This window comes from Cricetulus griseus, chromosome 6 (assembly GCF_003668045.3).
Source record: "Cricetulus griseus strain 17A/GY chromosome 6, alternate assembly CriGri-PICRH-1.0, whole genome shotgun sequence".
Taxonomy (NCBI): Eukaryota; Metazoa; Chordata; class Mammalia; order Rodentia; family Cricetidae; genus Cricetulus; species Cricetulus griseus.
In genome coordinates, this window is record NC_048599.1 from 148,431,675 (window position 1) to 148,445,022 (window position 13,348).

The 13,348-nt window shown below is 39.8% G+C and overlaps 2 protein-coding genes across 2 annotated transcripts in view; one reads left to right on the forward strand and one right to left on the reverse strand.

Annotated features, from left to right (window-relative positions):
- Dennd1a (DENN domain containing 1A) overlaps positions 1-13,348 on the reverse strand; it is a 1,920,886-nt gene that overhangs the window by 803,053 nt on the left and 1,104,485 nt on the right.
- Positions 2,204-3,130, forward strand: LOC100768631 (olfactory receptor 1L4). The gene has a single exon (XM_027423591.1). The coding sequence runs from the start codon at positions 2,204-2,206 to the stop codon at positions 3,128-3,130; it is 927 nt and encodes a 308-aa protein (XP_027279392.1).

A 13,348-nucleotide genomic window follows, 5' to 3' on the forward strand; every position in this document is an offset into this window, starting at 1 on the left:
TATGAGTGTGGACTGTACTTTTACACACTAAACTTTATATATTACAACATGAATGTTTGGAGTGAGAACTTCATAGCAGCCTTTTTTTATTCTTTCACAGCTTCACACATGTTTGCTGAGTTTAGAGCATTTTCATGTTCCATCTCCCTCTCTCCTTCCCACTCCCTGTCCCACTGAAATGTTTCTACTTCCCAAAAAGCCCTCTCATACTTTGATGTCCTTTTGGTTTTGACTCAGTGTTGAATTGTTAGTTGCTTGTATGACTATGAATGGAATATTATTTACCAAAACATGGGAAATTTATTGTTGGTTACACCACTGAAGAAACTGCCTCCTCCCCAGTACCCTTTAGCTTCAAATAGTCCCTCAAATTCCTACCCAGTGCCTGATGATATTCTTGTGCAGGTGACCACAACTTCAACAATGGTACAATGCCCATGTTACAACTATAAGGCATTGATTCACTGCACTTTTCCCCAACCCTTGGCTCGTACATTTTTTTCTGTTCTATCTTCCATGATATTCCCTGACCTTGGAGGGAGTGACATAGATGACCTGTGTAGAGTAGATCATGCCACAATCATCTAGTTCCTGCACTTTGACCCGCTGTAAGTCTCATTCATTAACCACTGCCCACTATAAAAAGAAGTTTCTCTGATGAAGGCTCAGAGTAAAACTAATATATAAGTAATATGTAAGTCTAGTCACTGAGAAATCAATTTGACCTTGTGCCTATTTAGCAAAACAATAATCAAAGACTCTCCCATAGGGCCTATGACCTTCTTAGCCACAGACAATTAACAAGTTGACAGTACAAGACATAAGTTCCCTCCTGCATATTGGGCCTCAAATCAGAAAGCAGTTGGTTGCCCATATAATAGAAATCCCATCATTACACTGGTGGCCATATCTTTCTGGGCAGGTCATTAATGGAAGTCATAGACTCCAAGATGAATAGGACTGTTGATGACTCTTCTCCCATAGCAACTTACACAGCACCTAGCAATGTGAAAGGTATCCAGGATGGAGGAGCCTTCCATTTCAGATTGAGTTTTATTTCTCAATGTGTTGCAACTCAAGTATGAGTATCTTTAGCAAAATAGTGTCCTGGTCTAGTTCTGGTGGGCAATCAAGAACATTGACAATAGTCTATAATGTTTGGAGAGCCACTGGAGCCTCCTTGACCAACAGCTTGCATGGAGATATCCCTGCTATGGGAATTTTCATTTGATAATGCTTGGCTTCTGAGAGGAACATTATCCAAATATTCAGGGTGTCTTCATTCAAACTTTTTTAATTATGATTTTAACAGACTCCCAGAATACAGGTTTCCATAGGGTTTTTCATAATCCTTCATTTTGTTTAACCTTTACTCTATGCTTCCCTCTCCCCTATCCCTCTGCCCTCATTCCTAATTAAACTTTTCCACTCCAAGTATTCCCTCCCCTCCAGGTTTATAACACGCATGCTCTGCTAATATCCCTTTCTTTGTAATGACCCCTTTATAGCTTCAAAGTAATCTTATAGGCAGGAAAAATAATATATTTAAATACATGCTGTCTTTACCATAGGTAGCTTATAAAACTCCTCTTAAGTGAAATCTTTGGTAGAAAAGTTGATAGAGTCCAGATTTTAACATTCAAAAAGTAATTAAGTCAATGTTAACTTTTCCTCTGTAGATACAAGAAAATACCATCTGAATTCTGTAGATTTCACAGAACATGGATCAATTCTGATGCTCATTTGCCTACTTCCCCTACTATGACAATCTCCAAAATTATGGCAAGAAGGACATGAGGACCTCCTAGATGGAGATCCTTTGTACAAAAATAAACAACTTCAAGGAAAATACAACTTCCTATTCTGGAAAAAATGAGGAAGCTAAGGACTTGGTCAGGAATCCACTTGAGTCAAACATACAGAAACCAAAATATTCAGGCACATTAAATAACACAGACATAACTAACAAGATATTAGAAACCTTCAGCTTATAATTTACTAAATAACAGAGTTGTCTCTTCGTGTTTGCTTGCTAGATATTTCTCAATATATTTTTCTGTCAATTCTTAACAAATATTCTTTAAAATCATAGTAGCAATAAGCTTTGTTTTAATGGGTTTGAAATCAGGGAAGAAGTTATACACATGAAATTTCCTCTCACATCCTTCATACAACTTCTCCAAAATCTATCCAAGAGACAGCTATGAACCACAGCAGCAGCACCTCAGACTTCATCCTACTGGGTCTCTCTTCCAACCCCCAGATGCAGAAACCCCTTTTTGCCATCTTCTTCATCATGTACCTGGTCACTGTGGGGGGGAATGTGCTCATCATCCTGGCCATCCACTCTGACTCCAGGCTCCACACCCCCATGTACATTTTCCTCAGCATCTTATCATTTATAGATATCTGCTTCACAACAGTCATTGTGCCCAAGATGCTAGTGAACTTGCTCTCAGAGACAAAAACCATCTCTTACACAGGATGTCTCATTCAGATGTACTTCTTTATGGCCTTGGGGAACACTGACAGCTACCTTCTGGCCTCCATGGCCATTGACAGACTGGTGGCCATCTGCAACCCTTTACATTATGATGTGGTGATGAGGCCACAACGCTGTCTCTTCATGCTCCTGGGCTCTTGTACCATCTCCCACCTGCATGCCCTGTTCCGTGTCCTTCTCATGTCTCGCCTCTCATTCTGTGCCTCCCATGTCATTAAGCACTTTTTCTGTGACACCCAACCTGTGCTGAAGCTCTCCTGCTCTGACACATCCTCCAGCCAGATTGTAGTCATGACTGAGACCCTGGCTGTCATCGTGACCCCCTTCCTATGCATCCTCTTCTCTTACTTGAGAATCATTGTCACTGTGCTCAGGATCCCCTCTGCAGCTGGAAAATGGAAAGCCTTCTCTACCTGTGGCTCCCACCTCACTGTAGTGGCCCTGTTCTATGGGAGTGTCATCTATGTCTACTTTAGACCTCTGTCCATGTACTCAGTGGTGAAAGACCGGGTAGCCACCGTTATGTACACAGTAGTGACTCCTATGATGAATCCTTTCATATATAGTCTGAGGAACAAAGATATGAAGAGAGGTTTGAGGAAGTTTATGGGCAAAGTTCACACATAGAAAGATGAAACTGAGGGAATGAAGAGATGGATCCGTAATTAAAAGCATGCTATTGCAGAGGATATGAACTCAGTTTCCAGTACCCATGTCAGGCATCTAACAATGGCATACAACTCCAGCTTCAAGAGATCAGCACATGCGTCTAGCCTCTGCATGCATCAGCACACACATAAACATACTCATACACAGACACATACACATATCTCATAATTTTTAAAAGAAAGACCCAAACAGGGTATTATCATTTTTGGTTGTTGATCTAAGACATAAGTAAATTATTCTTCCTTTCTATACATTTTCTTATGCATTCTCCCCATAAGTAGCATTGAATCACAGTGAGACCATTGACCTGAAAATAAAATATGTGGTTTCTAACAATTGTATGGGCAAAATACATGTTTAATAGAAGGTCATATCCTAGACCCATCCCAGTTTTTAACAAGAGTCTAATGACTCAGTGGTACAATAATTATTTTGCACAAATTAATACTTCAATACTTTTGAAAATACATGTAGTCAGAGTTACAGATTACTGTTACTTTTCAGATGAAGAATACAAGCAGATATAATGTAGAGTTAAAAAAGACTTCTTAAGAAGTAGCAAAGGAGGGTCAATGAAGAAATAAAGAAAGAAATTAAAGACTTCCTAGAATTCAATGAAAATTAAGACACAACATACCCAAACTTATGGGACACTTTGTGCCCACATGAAGAAACTGAAGAATTAACAGCACAACTGAAAGCTCTAGAACAAAAAGAAGCAAACTCACCGCCAGAGGAGTAGATACCAGGAAATAATCAAAGTGAGGGCTGAAATCAATAAAGTAGAAACAAAGAAAACAATCCAAAGAATCAATGTTACAAAGAGTTGGTTCTTCAAGAAAATCAACAGGACAGACAAAACTTTATCCAATCTAACCAAAAGGTAGAAAGGACATACAAATTAACAAAATCATAAATGAAAAGGGGGACATAAAAACAGACACTGAGGAAATCCAGAGAATCTTCAGGTCATACTTTGAAAACCTGTATTCTATAAAATTGGAAAATTTAAAGGAAATGGAAAGTATTCTGGATAGATATCACTTACCAAAATTAAAACAAGAACAAAGAAACAATTAAAACAGACCTATAACCCCTAACGAAATAGAAGCAGTCATGGAAAGTCTTCCAACCAAAACAAGCCCAGGGCCAGATGGCTTCAGTGCAGAATTCTACCAGAAATTCAAGGAACAGCTAATACCAATTCTCCTCAAAGTATTCCACACAATAGAAGCAGAAGAGTCATTGCCAAACTCTTTTTATGAGGCTACAATTACCTTGGTACCCAAGCCACACAAAGACACAACTACAAAAGACAACTACAGACCAATATCCCTCATGAACATTAATGCAAAAAATACTCAATAAAATACTGGGAAATCAAATCCAAGAACACATCAGAGAAATCATCCACTAACATCAAGTAGGCTTCATCTCAGGGATGCAGGGATGATTCAACATATGAAAATCTATCAATGTAATCCAACATATAAACAAACTGCAAAAGGAAAACCACATTATCATCTCACTAGATGCTGAAAAAGCCTTTGACAAAATCCAACACCCCTTCATGATAAAGATCTTGGAGAGATCAGGAATAACAGGAACATACCTAAACACGATAAAAGCAATATACAGCAAACCAACAGACAACATCAAACTAAGTGGAGAGAAACTCAAGGCTATTCCTCTAAAATTAGGAACAAGACAAGGCTGCCCACTCTCTCCATATCTTGTCAATATTGTACTTGAAGCACTAGCTAGAGCAATAAGAAAACAAAAGGAGATCAAGGGGATACAAATTGGAAAGGAAGAAGTCAAACTTTCACTATTTGCAGATTTTTTTCTGTAAAATGTGATATTGCATTGAATACTTCAAACAAACGGGACACAATCATAACTATAGGTAGTTGAATATAAGATAGTACAGTGAAAGAAAATGTAATATTGCAAACACTAAGCCAGAAGCCATAATATATACTCAAATGACCTGTAGTGTGAAAAGAGCACTATTTGCACATTATACGATAGTTTACATAAGTGACCCAAAAAACTCTACCAGGGAACTCCTACAGCTGATAAACACCTTCAGCAAATGGCATGATGCAAGATTAACTCAAAAAAAATCAGTAGCCCTACTACATACAGATGATAAATGGGCTTAGAAAGAAGTCAGAGACACATCACCCTTTACAATAGCAACTAACAACATAAAATGTTTTGGGGTAACCCTAACCTAAAAAGTGAAAGACCTGTGTAGTAAGAACTTTGAATCTTTAAAGAGAGAATTTAAAGAAGATAACAGAAAATGGAAAGATCTCCCATGCTCTTGGATAGGTAGGATCAACACACAGTAAAAATGGCAATCTTGCCAAAAGCAATCTATAGATTCAATGCAATCCCCATCAAAATACCAGCACAATTCTTCACAGACCTTGAAAGAACAGTACTCAACTTCATATGGAAAACCAAAAAACCTAGGATAGCCAAAACAACCCTGTACAATAAAGGAACTTTTGGAAGCATCACCATCCCTGACTTCAACCTCTATTACAGAACCATAGTACTGAAAACAGCTTGGTATTGGCACAAAAATAGACAGGCTGACAAATGGAATCAAATTGAAAGCCCTGATAATAACTCACACACCTATGAACACCTGATTTTTGACAAAGAAGCTAAAGTTATACAGTGGAAAAAAGAAAGCATCTTCAACAAATGGTGTTGGCATAACTGGATTCAAACATGTAGAAAATTGCAGATAGATCCATATATGGATCAAAGACCTCAAAATAAATTCAGCCACACTGAACCTCCTAGAAGAGAAGGTAAGTAGTACCCTGGAACAAATTGGTACAGGAGACCACTTTCTAAACGTAACACCAGTAGCACAAACATTGAGATCCACAATTAATAAATGAGACCTCCTGAAACTGAGAAGCTTCTGTAAGACAAAGGACACAGTCAGCAAGACAAAATGCCAGCCCACAGAATGGGAAAAGATATTCACCAACCCCACATCTGACAGAGGGCTGATCACCAAAATATACAATGAACTCAAAAAGCTAGCCACCAAAACACCAAACAAGGCAATTAAAAAGTGCAGTGAAGAACTAAATAGAGAATTCCCAACAGAGGAATCTAAAATGGCTGAAAGACACTTGAGAAAGTGCTCTACATCCTTAGGCATCAGGGAAATGCAGCTCAAAACCACTCTGAGAAACCATCTTACTCCTATCAGAATGGCTAAAATCAATGCTGAAGAGGATATGGAAGAAGAGGAACTCTCCTCCATTGCTGGTGGGAGTGCAAACTTGTACAACCACTTTGGAAATCAGTATGGCAGTTTCTCAAGAAAATGGTAATCAGCCTACCTCAAAATCCAGCAATTCCTCTCTTGGGCATATACCCAAGGAATGCACATTCATACAATAAGGACATATGTTCAACTATGTTCATAGCAGCATCATTTGTAATAGCCAGAACCTGGAAGCAACCTAGATGCCCCTCAACTGAAGAATGGATAGAGAAAGCATGGTACATTTACACAATGGAGTACTACTCAGCGGAAAAACAAAAAACAAAAAACAATGGAATCTTGAAATTCTCAGGCAAATGGATGGAACTTGAAGAAATCGTCCTGAGTGAGGTAACCCACTCACTAAAAGATAAACATGGTATGTACTCACTCATATATGATTTTTAGACATAGAGGAAAGGATTACCAGCCTACAATCCATACTGCCAGAGGAGCTAGGAAACAAGGAGGACCCCAAGAGAAGAGTGCATAGTCCCTTGAAGAAGGGAAGGGGGACAATAACCCCTGAGCAAAGTGGGAGCATGGGGGGAGGAAGGAGGTAGGAAGAGAAGAAGGGGAGAGGAGAGGAGAACAAGAGGACTGAGATAGGGGAGGAATAGAGGAGGGCAACAAAAGGGATGCCTTGATAGAGGGAGACAATACAGGTATGGAGAGAGGTCTGACATGGGGGAAATGTTAGGGGATCCACAGGGATGGCCCCGACTAAGAATCCAAGCAGTGGTGGAGAAGATGCCATTGATGCCCTTCCCCTATAATGAGATTGATATCTACCTTTTTTTTTTTTACCATTCCTAGAGCTTTCATCCAGTAGCTGTTCGAAGCAGAAACAGGCACCCACAGCTAAGCACTGAATCATACCCCTGGAATTCAGTTGTGGAGAGGAAGGAGGGATGAGTAAATGAGCCAAGACTGTGCTGGAGATACCCGCAGAAACAGTTGACCTGACCTACTGAGAGCATGGAGACCCCAGTCATAACGCTGGGAAAACAGCATTGGACCTAACCAAACTCTCTGAATGTGGGTGCCAGCTAGGAGGCCAAGGCAGGCTATGGGACCTCTAACAGTGTAGCCAGTCTTCAACCCTAGAGCACAAATGGACTTTGGGAGCCCATTCCTTATGGAGGGATACTGTTGCAGCCCAGATACAGCAAGGAGGGCCTAGGCCTCCCCCAAATGATGTAACAGACTTTGAAGGTCCTCTGTGGAGAGCCTCACTATCCTTGGGGAGGAGTTGGGGATGGGTTGGGGGAGTTGGTGGGGAACATGGGAGGATGGGAGGGTGAGGGAATGGGGGGTGGATATGTAAATATGAGTAGTAATTAAAGAATTTAAAAAATCCCATCTTGGCTGATAATGCTCCACCCAAGACTCTCCAACCAAAATCCTAACATCAGAAATGAGAATCCCTATCATGAGTTGTTCAGGATTGTTCATGAGCCTCCCAAAACATCACAGGTTACTGATATTGCCCTTCATTGCCCCCACCAGAGGTTAAAGTTAAGTGCCTATTGCTGAAGACACCACAGTCTTTAGACACAGGACAAATTTGAATTTGAATAAGAGCAAGGGGGTACATGACAGGTGCTATAGAAAGAAAAGAGAAGGGAAGAAACTATGTAATCATATTAATCTCAAAATTAAAAATATATGAAAACTCAAGAACACTACACTTTTAAACATCAGCACACAGTTTCAGAAAAGTGCTCAGTTGGCTTCTATTACGTGAGTATGTTCTTGTCTCTGAGACTGCTTGATTTTCCAGGCAACCTTCTCTTACAGCTCATATTAGTAAATCTCTGGACAAATACCTTGAAATCTAGAGAAACAAGTTTGCCCCAAATCACAGCTACTCATTGGCTGATGGCCATCCAGAATCTCCAATCTCACAGTTTTCCCACAGCACCAGGCATCCTCTGGCAAAAGCCTCAGTTCTAATCCCTCTCCATATACCTCAATTTCCTTCCAAATGACGATGACAACAAATCACTAATTGTCTAAGATGTGAAAAAAACTTGTGAACCCTAAGGTTCCACAGGATCTATTCTCCCAAGTCTCTCTTCCTAATGAGATCCCTGGGGTTGGTGGGTGGAAACACTGCCTGTCTCCTTGGAGTGAGATCATGTGAAAAGTAAAGAATCTCCTTCCAGGTCCCACCCCTCCTTTGCCGTTAATGAAATCTGAAAAGGTCAGCAGTGGCAGCCAGAGTGGTAGAAAGCATATGTCCCTCATGTCTAGAGCCACATTTGAAAGACCATTACTCTGAATGAAGAGACAAAAGTGGCGGGAAGACAAAGATACATATGCATTCGCAGATACACACACACACACACACACACACACAAAGGGTATCGCCACCCACATTTAGCCGGAAAACTGAAAAGCCTTTTACTTTCTAGCCTGGTATGAAAGCTTTGACTATCCTTGAAGTCCCTCCTCTTCTTCTAACTACCACTGACAATGACACTGATTGGAAGATTCATGGACCCTTAAATGGGTACCCTGGAGGTCATCAGCCCTTATCTGAGTAAGTAGTTGTTGTCCTTAAGTTATTATCCTACCTACAAGTCATACAATCATGTCATGTTATTAATGGAGATTATTTATGTTTTATGAAATCTGGGGCTCAACACAGCTGAGACTACAAACCAAGTCATTTTCCTATGCTTCCTGGACTTTGGGCATTCTCCATAAACTTCTAGTACCACATCTCCATACTTACAGAATGAAGGAAGAATTTGGTTTTCAGATGACTCCACCAATAAAAAGGAGCTCAGCACTTTGGAAGAAACAGTGGCAGCTGCCATGATGATTGATTATGGGCAAAACCCAGCTTCTATAGGCCCAGCCCTGCCTACTTGTCCCTAAACCTAGAGCTGCTGGAGAAAGTGCCAGATTCTGTGGCCTCATCCCAACCTATGAGCATCTTCAGTGTATCATAGACCATAAGCTCATACAAAACAGGGTAAGAGCAGAGAAAACTTCTGGTAAGGCTGGGTTGTCATAACACTTCATCTGACATGCTAGCTCATGGCATCAGGGAAATCACCCCCTTTCTGAGCTTCATTTTTTCTATTAAATGAAGCATATTACTATCATCAGGCACAGTGATACATACCTGTAATCAAAAAAGTATCAAGATTTGAGGGTATCCTAGGCTACAGGGCAAGTCTAAGGCTCTACAGCCTAAGACTCTGACTTAAAATACAAACAAAAAGCATGTCATTTAGGTTTGTTGCATACTACATCTTATGTGGTCACTCAATACATGAAACACATATATAGAATTTCTCCAGTTTTGGACCCATGACAATGGTACCAGGACCTATCCCAGGGGTATGAACCGACTTTTTGAATCAGGGTGAGATACCTTGCTCAGCCTTGATACAGAGTGGAAGGGTCCTGCCTCAACTTGGTATACCAGACTTTGTTGACACCCCCAAGGAAGGCTTTACCCCCTCTGAGATGTATATGGGGGGATGGGAAGAGTGGGAAGCAGGGTAGGGGTGCAAGGGAGGGAGGGGAACTGGAGTTGATATGTAAAACAAAAAATAATTTTTAATTAAAATAAATAATTTTCCCAGTTAAAGAAAAGGCCTATAACCTTTCCACCCAGAGTTCCCACCAGACTCCTGACCCTCCCCAGGTGATCCCTGACACTCCCAGGTAGCATAGTTTGGAAACTTGTGAAATAGACAAGTTCTAAGATAGTTCATACTGACAGTCCAGGAATCCTGTGTTTTATTATTCCCCATGATTTTACATTGTAAGATGAAATGCTTTAACACATAGGAAGATTCCTCTTTGTATCTAGCATCCTGAAATGGAGCCAAAACTTGAGCAGATTGTGGATCAATTAGGCTAAGAAAGAAGAACACCCACTAACACAGACTTCAAAGTACTAAAGATTACAATTTAAAAGATGGCAGACTCTCTTTACTGACCATACTTGAGTGAGGTGGCTTTGGCATCCTTTTCCTGATGGGCTCATGCTTTGGGAAACAAAATGAAAAAAGAAATCCCCTGAGTCTATTTAAGATTTGAGATTCTTTTTCTTATACTCAGACTTTGAATACAAAGAGTTAAATTAACCATGTGATGCCAGCACTGGAGCACTTTAATTTTATTTTCCCCTTTGTGTTCTTGCTCACCTATGAACTGGATTCTATTACTCCCCAATTCTAGTGTGTTTAATGTTCATGGGTGTGCAGGGACATATGTTATTGTGCTTCACTTTAATTTACATAAAGCATGGTTATGCTGTGAGTGTCATTCATCTTCTTATTCTTTTCACCCAGAATGTGTGTTTCTTCTTAAAATCCATCAGTGTTTTTCTGGAAAATTATAGTCCATTGTTGAAAAATAGCTCCATGATGTGCTTCTGTCAGGCTTATCATTCCAGTAATAGACACCCAAACTGCCTCAGACACATAATGGCACAAAAACAATCCAATTTGTTAGCTTCCCTATGGCTGCATCTCTCTGGAGAATACATCTAGGGGAACTTCTGGGTCATGAAACATTGAGAAACCACTTATTCAGATGGAATACATGAGTCCAAACATATCCACATCCCTATCAGCCTGTGTCTTCATCCTCTATACTAGCATTTACTAAACTAACTAATCTAAAAGAAAATATTCAAATAAAAAATCTGAAAAAAGAAAGAAAATATTGCTTATTTTAGTTCACCTAAATTACCATTGAATTTGAGCATCCATTCATATACTTTGGCTTTCTTGCTAAACCTTTTAGCTTTCTTGCACATTTTGTATTGGTGTTCTTATATGTTTCTTGCAGAAGGAAAGGTGATCATTGAGTTTTCTGGATATTAGCACCTCATCTGTTTAGCACTGTAAGCATCATCTAGTCTTTGCTGTCACCATTATGTTGTAAACAACTTAGTTTTTCCTTTCAGGTTGTTTTCACCACTGGGCATATTATCTAAGTTCTTCCCCTTCTAATTCATAGGTTCACCTATATTTCACTTTCTATGAGTTCCATAAAGTCACACATTACATGCAAATCAAAAATAAATGCATTTGAGTTCCAACTCTATTATAATTTGAATTCCATTTCTTCTTGATATGGTAAACTAGCTTTTTAGCACACCAAAACATGCTCTCTCCCACTGGCTTCTTAGGACCATCATTTTCTGTGTTAAGTTCTTAGATAAGTGTCAATCTTGTGTTGGACAGTGGTACACTGAGGTCCTGGCTAGTGTTTGGGGATGTTTAAGTCAGAGAATGTAGCTTCTTTTTAATTATTTCTGTCTCCTTGAACATTACTATGAAACAAAACTAAGCAAAAAAAATAATAAACAAATATGGAGCTGGCCAATGACTTAGTTCAGATCGTTGGCTGTTCCTGTCGGGCACCCAAGTTCAATTCCCAGCACCTACATGGTAGCTTATAACTATCTGAAGCTCCATCTAGGGCTAAGGCTTTGTGAAATTTCCCCTATCCATGTTGGTATGCCAGCTGGTGTGGTCATTATGCAGGCCTTATTTAGGTAGCAATATTCATAGGTCAACATTCCTACCATATAAAGAATACTGTCTCAAAGCAGGCACTCCAATCCTCTGGATCTTGCAATCTTTCTGCCCCATCTTCAGAGATGTTCCCTGGGCCTGAGGTATAGGAGGCTGTGTATGAATTGAGACTCAGTCACTTATTCTCTTCAACTTGACCAGTGGTGGGCCTCTGTAGTAGTTTTCACCTGATACAAAGAGGCTTCTTTGATGAGGGTAAGAGCCACACTTACCTGCAAGTGTGTCTAAGGTTAGTAGCTAACATCTGTTGAACTGGACTTAAGGACTCAGTATGAGGAATTCATGCCAGGAACTACAAACCTAGCCAACTACCTATGGCTGGAGAGTCGTAGACCTTGGCAGTAAAACTGCTTCCACCTTCCTAAATCAACACAGCTTCCAAGTGTATGCTCAGCTACATTTTATCTAGCATTTTCTATTAGTCTATTGTCTGTTCTTGCACCAAAACACACTATTTCATGTTATTAAGGTCTTCGTTAGTCTTACTTTCCAAAATGACAAGTTTTTTCTGTTTAATCTTTGTTATTGTTGCTCAGCTTTTTTTAATTGCTGGCATACAACATATTTTGGTCAAATCTGCTCCTCTCTTCCTCCCCTCCAATTCTTTCCCTATTCCTATTTCTTAACACTATTTCCCTCCCAATCACATATTTGAAAACTCTTGATTTCTACATTTTTAATTGTTAATACATACTGTCTTTTCTCTTTTACTTTTGTTTTTCTGTTTTATTTGGTTTGTGGGGGTTCTTTCTTCATTCGGGATTTGAACCCAGAGATTCACACATACTATTCACACACACAAGTACTCTATTATGGAGCTACATTCTCAGCCCATTTTAACTTCTTATTGGGATACAAAGTCTCACTAAGCTGCCTGGGCTAACTTGGCAATTAAGATTGCCTCACCCCTGGTGAGTAGCTGGGGTTACAGGTAGGCATTTATATACCCAGTCCTCATTTTTATTTCATCAATACTTAGATTATTATGGGATATTTTATGCAAAATTAATTAAGGTGTTTGCTCATGTCTGCTTTCTATCTGTTTTTATGCCATTCTCCTATAATCTGCAAGGACCTTCTTACCCTGGGAGTTTTCTCTAAGCCTGTGAAGCAGACCTGTGTCTAAGAATGTTTCTGAGGTTTGTATGCTCTCAGACTCAACTTGCAAGTCCAGAGTTTTAAAAATCTAGCTTTGAGGTCATTTTTCTTTCTCCTTGGTGGCAATGCTTCAGCCAGTCTCCACATCCACACCTTTCCGCACAGACATAATTCCCGTAGCTAGCCCTGTGTTTGCTCTTTTCTCTGCAT

Coding starts and splice junctions, on each gene's coding strand:
- LOC100768631 (XM_027423591.1), top strand. CDS start 2,204: ATGAACCACAGCAGCAGCACCTCAGACTTCATCCTACTGGGTCTCTCT.